Source organism: Ochotona curzoniae, unplaced genomic scaffold (genome assembly GCF_017591425.1).
Source record: "Ochotona curzoniae isolate NIBS_2020 unplaced genomic scaffold, NIBS_Ocur_1.0 contig_2599, whole genome shotgun sequence".
NCBI lineage: Eukaryota > Metazoa > Chordata > Mammalia > Lagomorpha > Ochotonidae > Ochotona > Ochotona curzoniae.
In genome coordinates this window covers 245,375-263,530 of record NW_024465520.1, presented here as the reverse complement: position 1 = coordinate 263,530, position 18,156 = coordinate 245,375, and the positions used below count along the sequence as shown (strand labels likewise).

Sequence of the window (18,156 nt, the reverse complement as noted above, 5' to 3'; positions counted from 1 at the left end):
AACAGTAAGAACCGGAATGGGTTGAAGGCCAGTAAGGATAGGCCATTGTTCCTGCCAGGACAGGAGGTGGAGGTGGACTAAGTAGGGCTGGCCCATGGACCCACCAGTATGTGCAAGATCTGGTATAGGAAGAGGTTCTAATGGAGGAGCTTGGGAAACTCCTCTGTTGGGACATAGTCCCTGCAGATGAGCACAAAAATCAGAATAGCGAGCAGCCCAGACCAGGCCAGGGAACGGTACCCCCCAATATACATTAGGCATAGGTTGGGGGCGAACTAGGCTGAACCAGTTCATATCACCTGCTGGTGAATCTGAGCACTAGAACAGAATGTGGTTCACACCAGGTTCCGTCACAACACACACCAGTATGGCTGGGATTGGGTGCCTATTGGGCTGGGCTAGGCCAGGCTAAGCTACAGCACCCACTGGCAAATACCGAGGCGAGGGGGGCCATGCCAGACTGGGCTGCAGTGCCCAAAACCAGCACACATGAGAACTAGGGAGGGAGGAGGCAAAGCTGGTAGGAAGAATGTGAAGGGCTACCCTGCTGGACAGCCACTCCCACTGAAGAGCATGAGTTGGGATGGGGGCTGACCAGAATGGACAGGGATACAACACCTGTGAGCCAGATCAGGAAAAAGACAGGCTGGGCTGACTGTTCCTACCAGTACAAGCATAAATCAGAGTGGGTAAGGTTTGGCTGGGCTTTGCCGCATCAGATGGCAGATGCTGGCACAGGGGGTACATTCTGTCAAGTTAAACTGCAGAACCACCTGGAGAGTGCATGAAGTGGGAGTGGGCTCAGTAGGGAAATAGTGTGTACCTCCCTCTTGGGTTTCCACTCTCATTGCAGAGTATGAAAACCATGACTGGGGCAGCAGTGGCTAGACAGAACGGCACCCACCAGCATGTGTGTGGGCTGGAATAGCAGGACTGGTTGGGTTGAACTAGGTGGTTTCAGTGCCCATTGACATGTATGAGAGCTAAATGGGATGTGTGGGACAGACTGGACCAGCCTGCTGTACATACTGGCAAGCATAGGAAGCAGGATAGGGTGCAGACCTGGTGGGGGTTATTGTGGGTCGCTCCGACTAGGTTGCAGCTCCCACTGGTTTGTGTGAGGGCCAAGTGTGTGCTGGGCAGAAACAGATCTGATCCAGCAATTGCAACCACCAGCAAGTGCCAAAGCTGACTGGGGTGATGGACTGTTCCAGACCCTGTATTGGCATGCACACACAAGAATCAGGTCTGGGGTCACCTCAAGTGAAGTTTCTTCAGGTATCCCTCCAACTGAACTGCTGGTAATATAAAAAGGCTTAACAGGACTAAACAACTAAGATGAATTCAACAGTAAAATACGTAGACCATTAACTTTCCATGTGTTCCTTATATGCTCTGTTCTCCCCAAAGTCCTAAGCTGTGTTGTCTTTTCCATTGTCTGAGAAACACATCATTCAAGCACTGTGTCACTCCAGGTGATACATACGTATGCATGAATAAGGCACCTTCTTTCCCTCCAGGGAACACAACTCTGCCTCTCCCTCTGATACACAGTGCCACCAGGGTCAAATAATTAGCAACAGGAGCATCAGGATCAAGTGAGATCAGGATCCTTAAGATGAAGAAATAGGCGGTCTGTGATATGCTAGAGGAAATGTGAGAGAAGAACACTTTCATATCCAAACCAGCTTGTGGTTAAATGTGCTGCCTAACTCCCTGAGTGCCATGACAACAGAGTATAAACACAACCAGGAGAAACACAGCACTAGTTATTACCAAACATCTGAGATCAAACAAAAAATACCTGAAAAATTGATAGCAGCTTACAGAACAAGGAGAAACAGGCATAATTAAAATAGAGAAGAAAAGGATAACTTTTAAAACTCAGATTTCAGAATACAAAATTAAACCAAAACTCACAGTACATCAGTGAAACATCAGCAGAACTGAACTCAGGCACGTGGTAAGTAAGTCAAAGCACAGGACTGGAAGATAATATTTGAAAACATACAAACACTCTTACAGTAAAATACATCTGAGGAACGCAGAACAAGCTTACAAAAAGATGCCCAACACTGGTCCCCAGGGAATGTAGAATCAATGCCACAGTGAGCTATACCAACACTCCCCGGGACACTGTTAGGCTTAATGACTGACCACACCAGGCGATGGTGCTTAGATGGAACAAATGAAATTCTCACAGCTGCTGCTGCAAATGTCAAAAACCATTTTTGGTGAAATGGGAATATTTTGGGGGGAAAGTTAGCAATATACACAACAACCACAGGATCTAGTCTACCCACTCTTAAGTTATTCACCCAAGAAAAATCAAAGTACATGTTCACACAGGGCAGGCTACATGAATGGCCACATGTTTGATTAGTAATCATTAAGTAACACAGAACAATATAAATGTCCCAGCAGATGAACTAAAATAAACACAGTCAGTCTATTACACAATGGAATACTATTGGGCAACAACAAAAAATAACTATGGAAACACAGTAACACGGATGAATCTCAAAATAGTTACACTAAGTGGAAAAGTCACCTGTTCCCCACTCCCAAAGAGATTATGTATTAAATGATTTTCTGCACTTAAAATCTTTGCAATTACAAATTACCGAAAGTGTCAAAAAGCTGCTTTTGCCAACAGTCCGGGGATGTATCATCAACAGTCAAGAGGAAATTCTGAAGGTGATGAATATAATCATCTTGATTAGAGTACAAGTTTCATGAGTACAGTAGATATATATTCCTTTGGGGGGGTGGGGATAGAGTAGAAGCTTTATTTGCAAAGTGAACAAGTAAGTAGAAAGGCAGAAAACCCCTGGGACATGGGACGTCTCTTGAAAGGAGAGAAACCATAGACATATATTCTAAATGTTGAGTTGATGACAAAACTCAAGTATATTATAAATATGTGTGATTTCTTATACAGCAATAATCTCATAAAAGTTGCTTGAAAATAAAAAATGTAGCAGCTGATGGGCTAACCTGGACAATTTGCCATACCAAGTGGGGCATGGTGTGGCAGGTAGCCTAGCGGTTAAAACGAGATCCCATACAGTTCTGACTCCCAGTGGCCCCGCTTCCCATCCAGCTCCTTGCTTGTGGCCTGGGAAATTGCTGAGGACGGCCCAATGCCTTGGGACCCTGCACTCATGTGGGAGACCTGGAAGAGGCTACTGGCTTTAGATTGGCACAGCTCTGGCCATTGCGGCCACTTGGGGAGTGACTCATCGGACAGAAGATCTTCCTCTCTGTCTCTATTCTTCATTGTATATCTGACATTCCAATATAATAATAATAATTAATAAATAAGCCAAGCCAAAGTTTTCTACAGAAGTGGGCAAAAAGTCAAGGTGAACATATGGAAAATTGTTGAGACACTGGGGACAGAATGAAGTATCAACAGATTCACTAGGTATTCTACAGATAATGTGGAGACACACTCAAACAACAAAGCTTGCCTCTATATCTGAAAATCTGAAAGATACTGGGAAACACCCTTTATATATCTAGACATAAACAGGCCAATTTTCAGACAATCAAAAATAAAACGTCTTTAAAATTCTAAAAAGATAAAGCAGCTTACTTAAGGCAGAAAAACATGCTGGTGTTAGACATCAAGGGCTAAAACTGAAACATCGCATTTCTCCAAAGTAAGAGAAATATTACAAACTAAAAGATCAATTATATTTTTGACAATCTTTACATAGTTAATTGGGATAAAAAGGTACAAGGGCTATAGGAAAGTGGGTAAGACTATCATTTCCAAACTGTTTCCTTCATGTTAAAAGGGGGTATATTAAGGGAGAAGGCCCACCCAATTTCCCACCCTCCCCAGGTCCTGCATGTAGGCATGCTCCAAGGTTCTTGCTCAAGTGGTTTAAACTCCCAGGCCCAAGGCCGCGCTCCTCCCCAATCCCATTCACCGCCCAATGAGGGTGCTGGGTGGGCCCCAGACCTGCCCAGTCATGGAGACTTCCCTCCGGGTGTACTCACCCCAAGGGAGCAGCCCCTGGAGCCCAGGCAGGCCCAGGGACAGCTCACCATGTGCACATGGTGGCTGGCATCTGGGATCCAGGCATGAGATGCTCTGTCCTGAGACCCACCACCAAATATCATTTAAATAACTTTTTATAAGGCTAGAACTACTAAGATACCTAATTAGATAGACAGAAATTAGGTAGCTAATTAGGTATCTACTTAGGTATTAGATAGACAGAAAAGGTCACAGAGGTTTAATCAACATTTAGAACCTACATAACATAGTGCAATGACAGAAATAGGCATACAGAGTCATAAAACACAATACTCCAGAAAGGATGTATTATCAAATGGAATTTTTGATGTAACAAATTTGACAATTTAAATCAATAAGGAAAAGCCTTTACAAATTTAGGATGTTAATCTAAAGTCTTCACGATTTAAAAAATAAGATTTAAGAGATAAGAGCAGGGTCTGGTGTGGTAGCCTAGTGGCTAAAGTCCTTGTCTTGCATGCTCCAGGACCCCATACGGGCACTGGTTCTAATTCCTGCCACTCCACTTCCCATCTAGTTCCCTGCTTTTGGCCTGGGAAAGAAGTCAAGGACGGCCCAAAGCCCTAGGGCATTGCACCCGTGTGGGAGACCCGGAAGAGCTCCTGGCTCCTAGCTCCAGATTGTTTCAGCTCCAGCTGTTGCAGCTTCTTGGGGAGTGAACCAGTGGATCAAAGATCTTCCTCTGTCTCTCCTCCTCTCTGTATATTAGACTTTGCAATTAGAAAAAAGAGAGACAAAAGGAAAAACATGAGCAAGAGATGAAGAATATTTATAAGCATATTAAAGATTTAACATTCAAAATGTGCTACATATGGATTGTTACCAGTAAAACAATAATACAAAAGAATAAACAAAAGATGGCAGGCATTCAAAGAAATGGAAATTGAAAAAACATAAAACTTGCTCAGCTGCAGTTACTAGAAAAATAACAAATTCAACCAACCAGATACACAGATATCACATCAAACTGGGAGGAAAAAATTAAAGAATGTTAAAATTCCGTGCTCAAAACATTGAAGGAACAGCTCTCCCTTATCCCTATTGGTGAAAATATAAATTGGGAAAGCATTTTGGGAGGATAATCCATTAATAAAAATCAGAATACTTTACAAACTGTTAATTCCACTTCTCAGTTTATCCTAGAGAAACAGCTGCACATACGCATCTCAGCAGTTCTTGAGAAAAACCAGACACAATATAAACATCCAAAGATAAACCTTTCCACACTACGATTCAAAAACAATGAAGCACATCCATATATGCTGAGATGGACACAAACTAAGACATAGTGAATGGAATAAAGCAGGTTCTGGGAAAAAGATAAATCTATTTATTCTTACATGAGGCCACTTCAAAAGGATTGTGAAAAATGGAATAATAAATTGATTTTTGTACAAAAAATTTAATATACGCTTTTTATGATATGCATGAACTGTTATATATCCTTGCATATTTGAAATGTATTTCTATATAGATAACATTTATACAAATGCACTGAAAAGACAATGGGAAAAGATAAAGCATTTGTTGGAATGATGAAACTGTTGAAGAGAAACATGAATATATTCCTAATTTTCCTCAATATTCAATTAAAATTTATAAACACAATAAGTTGAATGAAACATACTCATGGACATCCAGAAGCCACTTAATATTACATTTAATATTTTGCTATATTTATCTCATTTTTGGGATGTATTTCAAGTTGTGGATGCTATTACAGTTCATACACACTGAGACTAAGAGTAAAAATTTATATACAGTTAAATACACCATGTGTTTGGGCTATACTCCTGTTTTCCCAAGCCACAAGCAGGGAGCGAGAACGGAAGTGAAAGCAGCCAGGATACAAATCGGCGCCCATGTGGGATCCCAGGAGTACAAGGCAAGGATTTAGCCGCTGCACTACCACAATAGGCCCAACCCAAAAAAATTTTTAAATACTTTATTGCTTTAAATTTTTTTTTTAAATTTGAGAGGCAGTTACAAAGAGAAGGAAGAGACACAGAGAGAAATGAATGCAACAGCTGGAACTAAGCCAGTCTGAAGCCAGAAGCCGAGCTCTTCTAGGTCTCCCACACAGGTGCAAAGGTCCAAGGTTTTGGGCTATCCCCCACTGCTTTCACCGGATAAGCAGAGCTGGGATAAGAAGTGGAGCAGACAGCTCCGGAACCAGCACCCACCACAAGTGGAAGCTTGGCTTACGACACCATAGTGCTGGCCTCAAGATAATGAACATTACCGTCAAAAAAGTTCCCCTATACTCCTTCTCACCCAGCTTTTGTGTGAGGGCCTGCAGGTTTATTACATCATTCTAAGCTTTGTTCCAGCATAGATCAGCACTGCTTATTTTAGAATTTCATGTAAATGAAATCATATAGTTGTTTATTTTTTTGTAGTACTATCTTTGCAAAGCTTTTTTTCCCAATTCAGCTTAATTGCTTTGTAGATCCATACTTTGGATATACAAAATGAACTATGGATACATATCCATACATCCACTTACATCCACACCCATATTGTTCTTTTTACCACTGAATAGTATTTTACTGTGTAACTACACCACTTTGTTTACCCATTCTTAAGCTAATGGAAACCTGGGCTATTTCTAGTTTGGAACTATTACAAGTAGGGCTACTATGAACATTTTTGTACCAGTTTTTTTTGTGGACATATGTTTTCACTTCTCTTGTATAAACACCTAGGAGTAGAACTGCTGGCTTATAGGGTGGGTTATTTGCTTTTTTAATAAACTGTCAGACCTTTACCCAAAGTAGATCTATGCCACCCATTTTAAAAATTAGTACACAGCTAATGATGATTACTCCGGAATAATTCAAAGATGACTGATTATATAATTTGTATTTTAAAAACTCAAGCTATGGTATCACTTCTGCTAGATGAAAAGAACAAAGCCAGAAGCCCAAACTCCACAAGTTCAGAAACAGTGATCTAAGTAGAACACAGCTGCTGCCTGCTACGTGTGTGGTGTGTGGATGAATAAAACACTAACCATGACCATTTGTTTATGTTGCCTATGGACAGTTTCAATAGTGGAATTAAGTAGTTGAAACAGTCCCTCTGTGGCCTGCAAAGTCCAAAATATTTATTGCCAGCTCCTTTACAGTTTCTGCACCCTATTTTAAAGCATTTTATGTGTAAACAGTTTTCTTCTTTCATTTCTGTGTGACATTTGAAGCTACTTAATGTATTTTTGTCCTCTTTCATAGAGGAAAATAAAACCAAGAAATTTTAAGTAAGCTGTCAGTGGAGATGTAGAACTAGAATTAAGTTTATATCCTAAGCCCTCCACCTGCCTGTATTGTCAGTGTATGGCTAAAATGAAACAAAGAACCTAAACATGCCCAAAGGCTTACTTTGACCATGGAGTGCCCATGTGACATCCACAAATCCAATAAGAAACTTAGTTGAACAGAGTTACTGAGAGTTAAAGGACAGAATTACACCTTTATGCACTGTGCAATTATTTTTTTTTTAAGATTTATTTATTTTATTACAGAGTCAGATATACAGAGAGGAGGAGAGACAGAGAGAAAGATCTTCCGTCCGATGATTCACTCCCCAAGCGAGTGCAATGGTGCTGTGCTGATCCGAAGCCGGGAACCAGAAACCTCTTTCAGGTCTCCCATGCGGGTGCAGGGTCCCAAAGCCCTGGGCCGTCCTCGAGTGCTCTCCCAGGCCACAGCAGGGATCTGGATGGGAAGCGGAGCTGCCGGGATCAGAATCGGTACCCACGTGGGATCCCTGGGCGCTCAAGGCGAGGACTCCAGCCGCTAGGCCACACCGCTGGGCCCGCACTGTGCAATTATTTCCACAAACAGGACTTCCATAATTATAAGAGCTATACCAATTAACACATGGCCCGGCGTGATAGCATAGCAGTTGAAGTCCTCACCTTGAACACACCAGGATCCCATAAGGGGGCTGGTTCTAATCCCCGTAGCCCCGCTTCCCATCCAGCTCCCTGCTTGTGACTTGGGAAAGCAGTAAAGGACGGCCCAAAGCTCTGGTACCCTGCACCTGTGTAGGAGACCCGAAGAAGCTCCTGGCTCCTGGCTTAGGATTGGCTCAGCTCCAGCCATTGCAGCCACTTGGGGAGTGAACCATCGGACGGAAGATTTTCCTTTCTGTCTCTCCTCCTCTCTGTGTAATCTGCCTTTCCAATAAAAATAAATAAATCTTAAAAAAAAAATTAACACACAATATTCTCAACCTATGCCTCAAGCTCCAGGTGAATCAGAAGCTGAAACTTATTAATGGCAATTTGCTCATTAAGAGAAAAAAGAAAAGCTCAGTGCTTACTATGTGCTAGAAGCCATAGAAATACAAAATGCAGATGTAAATGATCTATCTCAACGCTTATAATCCAGGATACAAAGTTCCTACCTAAGCAAATCAGATGTAGCTTTTGTCAGAGCTGGCATTCCAAAGGTTCTTCGAAATAGGTAAGAACTTGACCAGAATAAGGACATGTGGGAGGTAATATGGCTGCACTGCAGAACAATGGAGTGTCAGATAGGCTGATTCCGCTACAATAACAAGTATATGACAGGGAGGGAGGAAGATGGAGAATGACAGGTTACAAGGTTGGAGACCTGCTTTCTGAAAGCAGTGGGGATCCAAACACAGTTTTGGAGCATAGGGAATAACATGATCAAATATACAGCTTAAAATTTGATGGCAAGGTCAACAGTGCAGCTGATTTCCTGAATCTTTCTGGAGTTAAGAAACCACCTTCTTTTCAAGACAACAGCACACTTTAAGAAAAAAATTAGCAGATATAAAAGTTGGAAAGCCTGGGGTTCATTTGAATTTGGAACACTGAAAAAATTATGAAAGATCTTCGTCTGATTCCTAATTTTTTAATCACAGAGTTTACATAGAAAGCCACTATCAGACCCTGAGAACACAGGGTTGCTTAGGAACACTAGAGATCGTGGAATTGGAAATACCTCACTAGGATTACGAATCTGAGAGCAAGAACAAGCATTCTAGGTATCCTCCGACAAATGCTTTTAACAGAAGGGGAAAGGAACCAGTGTGCAAACTGACCCTAGTTGTAGGATGAGGTATAGCTCACAGATTCCAAGGATGTCATTCAACATTTGCGATGTGGCATGGTGGGGAAGCCACTGCCCACGTGGAGGCTGGCATCCCACGTGGGCACCAGTCTGTATCCAAGCTGCTCCATTTCCCTTCCAGCTCTCTACTGGTATGCCTGGGAAAACCAGCGAAGACTTACATGTTTGGACTCAGCTACCCAAAGCTCCTGGCTTCAGTCCCTAGGGAGTGAACCAGAGGATGAAAGATCTCTCTCCTAACTCTGACTTTCAAATAAAACAACAAAAAAATTTTTTTTTAAAGTAGGAAACTGACCTGCAACATAAGCATGCCCTATGGGTGCCATTCTTGCCCTGGTTGCTCCACTTCGATCCGACTGTTTTGAGTTGGGAAAGCAGCTGAGGATGGCCAAATACCCTGGGACCCTAAACCCATTTGGGGAAACCCAGAAGAAGCTCCTGGCTCCCAGCTTCAATAAGCTCAGCCTTGATCATTGTGGTCACTTAAGGAGTGAACCAGTAGATGGAAAATCTTTTCTCATTTTCTTTGTAAATATGCCTTTCCAATAATAAATGAATTCCAGACAAAATAATCTCTTAAAAGATGTTCCAAGTTATTTTTAAAAACTGAAAATATAGGGAGTCCTCAAAACTGGATAGTAAGAATGCATATATTTAAAAAAATTTTAATTCCACTTTCCCATGAACTTTTCAAAGTTTCCTCATACTAGAGCAAGATAGAACTTCAGTGGAGCGTATATGTAGTAAAGATACGTAAGACTCCTCTTCTTAGGTTGGTAAGACATACAGGAAGCAACTGGAAATAAACAGTAATCTGAGAGATGTCAATCAACAATCTCTGTGAACGGTCTCTGCGCCTGTTTTGTAAGACTATAAGGAGGATGAAGAGAATGCAAGAACAGAGACAGCACCTGGCAATACAAGTTTAGGAAACACATGAAAGAACAGACAACAAGCAAGGAACAGAGATGGGAGGAGTACACAGAAGACCACTTTAAGAAAAACACCTCATGCCTTGGAAGAAGGTCAGTTCCAAAGTCACACTTTACCATGGCACCAACAGAACAGTAAGAGGAAGTTTAAGCAAGAACCGGGTCCATAAATGACCCAGGAACAAACTTGAAACAAATGTATGGTAGGCTATTAGCAGCTGGGACTCAAACAAGCATCCATATGGGATGCAGTACTGCACTGCAGATGGTGGCCCAAGCTGCTGCAGCACTCAGCTCCAATGCCTGAGCTTTTAACTCCCAGATCCACTTCCAGCATCCTGCTAATGCACATCTAAGAGGCCCAAATAATTAACTGCCATCTACCCGCCTGGTTAAGATTCGGACTGGGCTTGGCCTCATGGCTTTGGCTTGGGCAGTGAACCAGTGGATGGGAGACTTAGGCACCCTTTACTATCAAATATTAAAAAACAAAACCAAAAAACTTGACAAGTTTCTCATCAACAGCAATAGAAGTTAAAAAAAGCAATAAAACAAAGAGCAAGAGACATGGCTAATACCCTTTGTTCTTTTACCTTTTTTTAAAAAAAGATTTATTTACTTTTATGGATAGTCAGATATACAGTAGAGGAATATCTTTCATCTGTTGATTCACTCTCCAACTAGCTGCAACGGCGCCGATCCAAAGCCAGGCACCCAGAGTGTCTTCCCCATCTCCCACACGAGTGAGGACCCAAGGCTTTGAACTGTCCTCAACTGCTTTCCCAGGCCACAGAAAGGGAGGTGGATGGGAAGTGGAGCAGCCGGGATTAGAACTAGAGCCTATATGGGATCCCAGCGCACACAAGCTGAGGACTTAAGCCACAAGGCTACCATGCCAGGCCCTGTTCTTTTATTCTTACTGAATGTATAAGTCAGTATGTCAGACTCAGTTGAACAGTAGTAGAATAACCACAAAGCTTCTTTTGATAAAAAGAAAAAAAATGTGGGGGAAGAAGAATGCTAATATTGGGGGAGCGATTATTCTACCATAAAACACTAATACCATAAAAACTGTGAAACATAAAATATACTGCTAAGGACTAACTATATGTGAACACCCAATCCTGGTCATTCACTCAGCTTTTCACTATATTCCACCTACATGTCAAGACAGATGTTACAAAACTGAACATGATTAAGACATGAGCAAGAGGTCTATAAATCTAGTGCATGGGAAACAATGATAATATAAAGTCATACAATAACAAATTATAGAGAAGGAGAGACCAAGAGGGAGAAAGACAGCTTCTATTTGCTTAGTCACTTACCAAATGGCTGTAACAGCCAGAGATGGGTTGAAGCCAGGAGCATGGTCAGGGTCTCCCATGTGGGTGGCAGGAACCAAGGACCAGAAGCATCTTTCCCAGGCACATTATCAGGGCACTCAGAGGTGAGCGGCCAAGACTCAAACCAGCATCCCATTATTTTTATTTTATAATTTTAAGATTTTATTCCCAGTGCATACAAGGTGTGGATTTAGCCAATGAGTCATAATGCCAGGCCCACCTTGACCCAATCTTAAGGCCACATGTAGTTCAAAAATGTTTTCCAGATATCAAACTATCACAACTGACACTTCAGTCACCAGGACAAGGTGGCAGTAACAGGAAGAGAGGCTCAGAAGGGGTAGGAAAGAACTACACGGAATGAAGAGTTGACAAGAAAGAGGTAAGGCAGACAAGTGACAAAGTGGTTGTGTATAAAGGTCCTGAAGAACAATGTGGATTACATGTAGAGGTACACATGAAACACTTGATCAGAGATTTCTGAGAAGCACTTGCTTACAATAACATGAAGAAGTCCATGACCAGATAGGCAGCTTTGGGAGTCCCAAATGCGATAGCAACTAAAGGCAACAAAATACCTAAATGTAAGCAGGAAGTATGGACAGACACAGGGCCACTTCAATCTCTGAAAAGAAGGCACAGGAAAAAAGTGATTCTCTATAAAAGGTACATGATAAAGTCAGGAATCCGCTTACCTTACAACTTCATATTTTAAAATTTTATCTACATATAGAAAACTGTTAGCAGTGGCTATCCTGAAGTGGTTAAAGATCATAGGTGACTTAACTTCAATAGCATGAATGTATAATTAGGAAAGAATGAATTTATCTTTCCAATTTACAGTCTAGTTTTCATTACAAAATCAGTGTTAAATGGTCTTTATTCAAACATGATGCAAAATCATGGAAAAGTTAGTAGTTTTTTCCTTTTTTTAATGATTATTCAATTGAAAGGCAGAATTAGAGAGGGAGAGCGTTCTTCCATCTGTTGGTTCACTCCCCAAAAAGCTGCAAGTAGAAGGGTGGCCATTTTTTGCTGCTTTCACAGGTACATTACCAGGGTGCTGGATCATAAGCGAAATACCCTGGACTTAAAGTGGTATCAAAATGGAGTGTCACATAGAAGGTGGCAGCTTTACCTGGACTCCCAACAGGGGTCCCAGGAGGCTATATTTGAAAAAATCTTTCACTATAACTAGTTTAATTCCATAGATGTAAATGTAAAGTCAATTTTAAAGAAAGAAACAAACAAACACAAAAGCATATACTACCACTACCTCAACGATGCTTGTCACAACACTTTAACTCATGTGTTTCCTCCCTTCCACACCAGGGCTACTTCCTGGGCGGTACAGGAAGTGTTCTCCCTCTTCTGCTGGGTATGAACTGGGCTCTGCTGATGCCACATCCACCACTTAGCTGCATTTTCAGCCTGCACACAAAGTACACCGAATCAGCTTACTTTTCCAATGGTGCACATTTTATAAATATTCCTGTCTTCTCCCCTACACAGACACCCAAGATGGGATGGAAGGAGCCTGATCTCCAGGGCACAGCCTCCACTGAGGCCTGAGCCAAAACTGGAGCAGGTGACTGGGACAATGGCACTTCATGGGCCTATCATAAAAGGAAAGGCACTTGAGCACAATGTAGACGCTAATAGCTTTGGTCCAGAATCCTGGCTTTGCCTAGAAATCATAGTAACTCTAATTTTAAGCAGATGTTAATGTAAAGCATTTATTGACAGATAACCTTAATGAAAGTAATGGACTCCAAAGCAAAGACCACAGGCCTGGTCTTTCAGTCTGATGATCCAAGTAACTCAGTGAATACAAGAAAATCAAAGGATCTGTAGGTTCAATTATTCCATCAAGGAAATGAGGGCTAGATTAGCCACTGTCAACCATTTCTAGGAGCCACAGTTTAGAATTTTTACATGAAGGAATCTGTACCTAAAAAACACATACGCTTCATAAGACAGTACCTTTCTTCTGATAAAATAAACCTAATAGAGCACACAGACATCCTCCTGTTATATCATTTAAGGTAATTACAACAGATGGTCCACTACTTACAGTTTATTAGGCCTCTTTTACTATGCAGTTTTGACTCCAATTGTACTGAATGCACTTTGTTAGTATCTGCATGACCAGCAACTAGCATTATTTTCTTTGTCCTGTGCTTTCATAAATGGCAACTACTTACTCCTGATAGGTACCTACTATGGAGCTTGAGAAACCAGCTCTAGACTCACCTCCACCAACCACTCCCCTAGTCTGCTTTAAAAGGTACTTTTGAAAGCCAAATGACAGGACTGATGTGTCAGTGTGTTGAAATTGCTAGATATTGTAATGAAGCAGGTACTCACATCTGTATATACAGCTATTTTAAGTAGGACCAGATACACACCCAATCTTTCAACTTCATATAAAATGTAACGGATCTGTAAACAGTGTGTTTTCTCATGTAGCTAATGCTCTTGGAAAGGAATCTCAGATCAAAATGAGACAAGCATACTAACTGATTCATGATAAGCATCTGACAGTGGTCCAAACATGACTTAGGAAGGTTGTATCCCATGTCAAAGTGCTTGGGTTTGCATCCCGGCTCTGCTCCCCAGTCTAGATTCTTGTTCATGCAAAACTTCGGATGTAGTAGGATATAGCGCAAGTGTTTGGGCCCCTGGTCATCCAGGTGGAAAGACCTGCACTGAGTTTCAGCAGCTTTATTCAGTCTGGCTAATTCCTGGCTGCTGAGGACATCTGAGGGGTGAATCAATGTGTGGAAGAATAAAAATTGTTTGAAGCATTTTAATGATACAACCTCTTAACCCACCAGCTACACTTGAGACAAAAAAGGTGAAAGGATAATTAACAAAAAAATTGATCTGCACATACAACAGATGGGTTTTTAGTGTGAAAAAATTATCAACAATTAAAATAATTTTAAATAATATAGGTAAAAGAATAGCTTTGATGATATGAAATACCACTCTATACTGTTAGTGGGAGTGTAAGTTGACAGAAACTTCCAGGAAGGCACCTGTCAACACACTTTCAAATTTAGAATGAATGACCTAAAAATTCCACCTGTACAAACATACACTAAGGAAACAAATTCACAAAAATGTACTTTCAAGGGTGAAAGGAACAAAAGGTGGGAGAGATAGTATATACAGCAACAAAAACCCCATAGCATATTTACTGTACGCTGTGCGGTGAAAAAAAAAAAGTTCATTAACGAAAATTATGAGACAGCAGATCTGTCTTCACCTTAAGATGCCCACAATATATTCACATTCATTGTAGTGACACACTGTGTGATGCACTTCAGAGACTAGCATGAGAAGTGAGTGGCTGCGGGCAGAGCCCCGCACTGCCTTATGGGCATCAGCAGAAAGCATCTCCTGGCAACCACACCCCCACAGGCTCTCCACACTCATCTTGTTTTGTGGTCTAGGCAGAACCCACCATACTCCAGATACACAGCTTCCCCTCACCATTCCCACACATCTCCTTGTTAAAGGGATACACCCATGCTGGGATGGGATCATGGAATTCTCATTTATGTTATCATGCCCTGGCTACTGCTATTACAACAGAGATCTACTACTCACTGATAAGAATGACACTTCTTATCACAACCTGACTTGCACTGCTCTTCCTTGCCCTTACCCTTTGCCCTATGCTTCAGGACAGTTTGCGTCAAGGTTATCAATGAAATGCACATACCTAATAAAATCACTACCCCAAGGCCACATAATACAAAGGTGGATAGCAAAAAATGCCATTCTCACACAAAGCAAAGCAACTCAGAACTGGAAAGCAGAAAAAGCCTTTAAAAGGAACGCCTCTCCCAAACACATAAGTCTTCTCTCTCTCTCTCTCTCTCTCTCTCTCTCTCTCACACACACACACACACACACACACACACACACACACACACGCACACAAAAGTACACTCCAGAAATACACAAGGAAGCACTGCCACCGTTTATCATTATTCCTGCCATTCAACTCAACCGGGCGGGTTCCCAAAAAAAGCCAGCAATTTGAAAACAACAAAAACCCCAGAGTGATTACTATGCAGTTAGGCAAGGCATCTGTAAAATAATACAACCGCTGGACTAGGATTAAAGAACCGGGTTCTCTTCTTGGCTCTATGGAATATGTAATTTTGCACAAGGCAAAAATCACAACCTCGGGTGGGTCTCATTTTTCTCATCTCTGAAGTGGAGGCTGGGCTCCCAAATCCGCCAGTCCACCTCGCAGCTCCCTGACAGGAGCCCCTAACACCGGTGGAAAAGAACCCAACTCGGTCAGGAGCAACATTTTTTTTTTTTTTTCTGAATCCCTGCTGCCTTTCTCTCCCTACTTCTCTTTCTCAATTCTTAAACTTGATTCTCAATCGGAAGAAAAGGTCTGCGAGGACCCACGAACAGCTTTCTCAAAAGATTCAAAAAAAGGGAGGAGAGAGGGCAGCAGTCTGTTTACACGCGAATACGTTATTTTTTTTCCGAGCTGCCAAGGCCCCCTAGGGAAGCACTAGGCTGGTGGGAGGTTTAAATATGTCTTTTACAACAAAGAGCGCCAGCACAGAAAAGCTGCTACCAGACCCCCGCAACCATCACTCACATGTTCCGAAAGGCACAGGAAGCCACCCGTGTTCTGCTTGGACAGGATTTACTCCTCCCCTCCTTCCCCAAGTGGCCAATGTGTCAGGAAGAAAAGCTCTGCGACCGAGTCAGCGGGAGGAACCAAGGTTTTTAAGGGCCTCTCCGCCGTCCACAGTCAAGTGCCTCTGAGTACAATGTACTTTCTGTGATGAATTCACCGCGACGCGTCCGACGCAGCCTACTCACACGCTCAGCCCTGGCCCGAGCATTGCCCCGACGCGTCGGGGCGGCAGCGTGGACGAAGTCACAAGATAGCGGCGGGAGTGGAAATTTCCTCTCCCCAGGCGTGGGGCAAGGAGGGCTGGCTTCCCCTGCAGCCACCCGCTCGGCGCGCCGGGCGTGCCGGGCGCCTCCGCGGCGGCCTCTTCGGGGGCCGGCGCGCTTCGCTACAAAAGGAGGCCCCGGGGACACTCGGGTCGCCCACGCCGGGGGTTTCAGGGCTGGCCAAGGGAGTCCCCCCCCCGGCTTCCGGAGTCGCTGGAAGCCGGAGGCCGCGGGGAGCACGTGCGCCCCGCTCCGGGAGGAAGGAGCCCGCGCGGGGTGCTGCGGTGCGGCCCGGCCGGGGGCCGTCCGAGGAGCCGGTGCCTGCGGGGGGCCGACGGCGGCCCCCTCCGTCCGCTGGCTGGCCCAAGTGAGAAATGAATGGAACCGCGCGCTCCGCCGCCCACCCGCGCCCTGCCTCAACATGGGCGGCGGCGGCGGCTGCCGGGACCCCCGGCTCCTCCCGCCGGCCCTCTCCCACCCAACCGCCGCCCGCTCACCCCAGCTCTTGGCGGTGCGCCCCAGGAACTCTCCGGAGGTCGGGTTGTAGATGAAGCGCTTCCACTCAGCCAGGCTCTGGTTGAAGGACTTCTTCTCTTTCTTCGTCATGGTGTGTGCGCGGACGGCGAGGCGAGCGACGGCCGCGCGGGAAGAGGCGGCGAGGAGCGCGGAGGCGCGTCCCGGCACGAGCGGCGCAGCCCGGCGACGGCGGCGGCAGAGGGCGGGACGGTCACGGACACCTCCTCGTTACGCGGGAGCAGCCGGGCCGACTGCGCCGCGCCGGGCCGGGCGGCCACTTGGGCCGCGGGAGCCTGACGTCGCCGCGCGCCGCAGCCAATCCGAAGCCGAGGAACGGCCGGAGGCGCCGAGGATGCCCCGCCCCCGGCCCGGCCCGGCCCGGCCCGGCTCGGAGGAGCCTGGGCGCTCCCGGCCCCGGCCGGAGGAAGCGGGGAGTTTGGTGGAGGGGCAACGTTGAAAAAAAAAAAAGTCTCAAGGACTCAGTCACAGTGATATTTATAAGGGTCCGCGCAATGCGGGAGGCCCTGGCCTGCGGGGTTCCTCCGGGGGAGGACCGGGCTGCGGGCGCGGGCCCGGGGCGCTGCCGCACGGGCAGGCTCTCTCTAGGAGATGCTGGCGGCCGCGGCGCGGGGGCCGACTAACTGTTCTGGGGGAGAAACCCGCTCAGGCCGAGCCGTCCTCACCGCGGAGAGGACTGACCGCCGCATTCTGAACCGCTTTTCCAGGCCGTGCCCGGGCGTTCTGTGGCTCTGTGACGTTGCTGAGAGACGCTGCGATGCGACCTCGTGAGGGGCCGGGATCTGTGCACCGCACGCTGCTGCTGCTACTCCAAGAATCGGCCTCACCTCGTGGGAGGATGGAGCCGGGAATCTCGAGCCCCGGGAATCTCGAGCCCCGGGCACTTCGTCCTAAAAAGGCCAAAATGAGCTAAATAGAGCGCAGTCTGAATTTTTCCCCCTTGAACTGCACAGAACTCACTCTTTTGTTGAAGTTCCTGTCACCCAGAGACCCACCCGCGCTTGGTCTTGGATGCCCCGAGTCTCTAGGAAGCCTGCACTGGGCTTGGTGTGGCTACCGGGATGTTTTCGGGGCGGGAGGGCAGGCAGGCAGGCGGAGCCGGGGGTGCAGCGGACAGGTGCCCCGCCAGAGGTGCAGCTGGCGAGCGCAGCGCTGGGGCTGGTGCCCACCCTGCAGAGACACTTGCTGAGGAGTTGGTATGAAGAGAGAAATGGAGGGCCGCCTCAGTTGTGCTAATAAGCAAAAGTTATGAATGA

The 18,156-nt window shown here is 44.9% G+C and overlaps 1 protein-coding gene across 2 annotated transcripts in view; it reads right to left on the bottom strand.

Moving 5' to 3' along the window:
• ATP1B3 (ATPase Na+/K+ transporting subunit beta 3) overlaps positions 1-17,073 on the bottom strand; it is a 43,910-nt gene extending 26,837 nt beyond the window's left edge. Inside the window, exon 1 of one of the 2 annotated variants that reach the window (XM_040974721.1) lies at positions 16,864-17,073. In XM_040974721.1, coding sequence (XP_040830655.1) covers positions 16,864-16,972 — 109 coding nt within the window. In that variant the 5' untranslated portion in view covers positions 16,973-17,073. The remainder of the gene's footprint in view (positions 1-16,863) is intronic. The other variant, XM_040974720.1, reaches the window with a different exon arrangement.
• Positions 17,074-18,156: the final 1,083 nt, after the last annotated feature.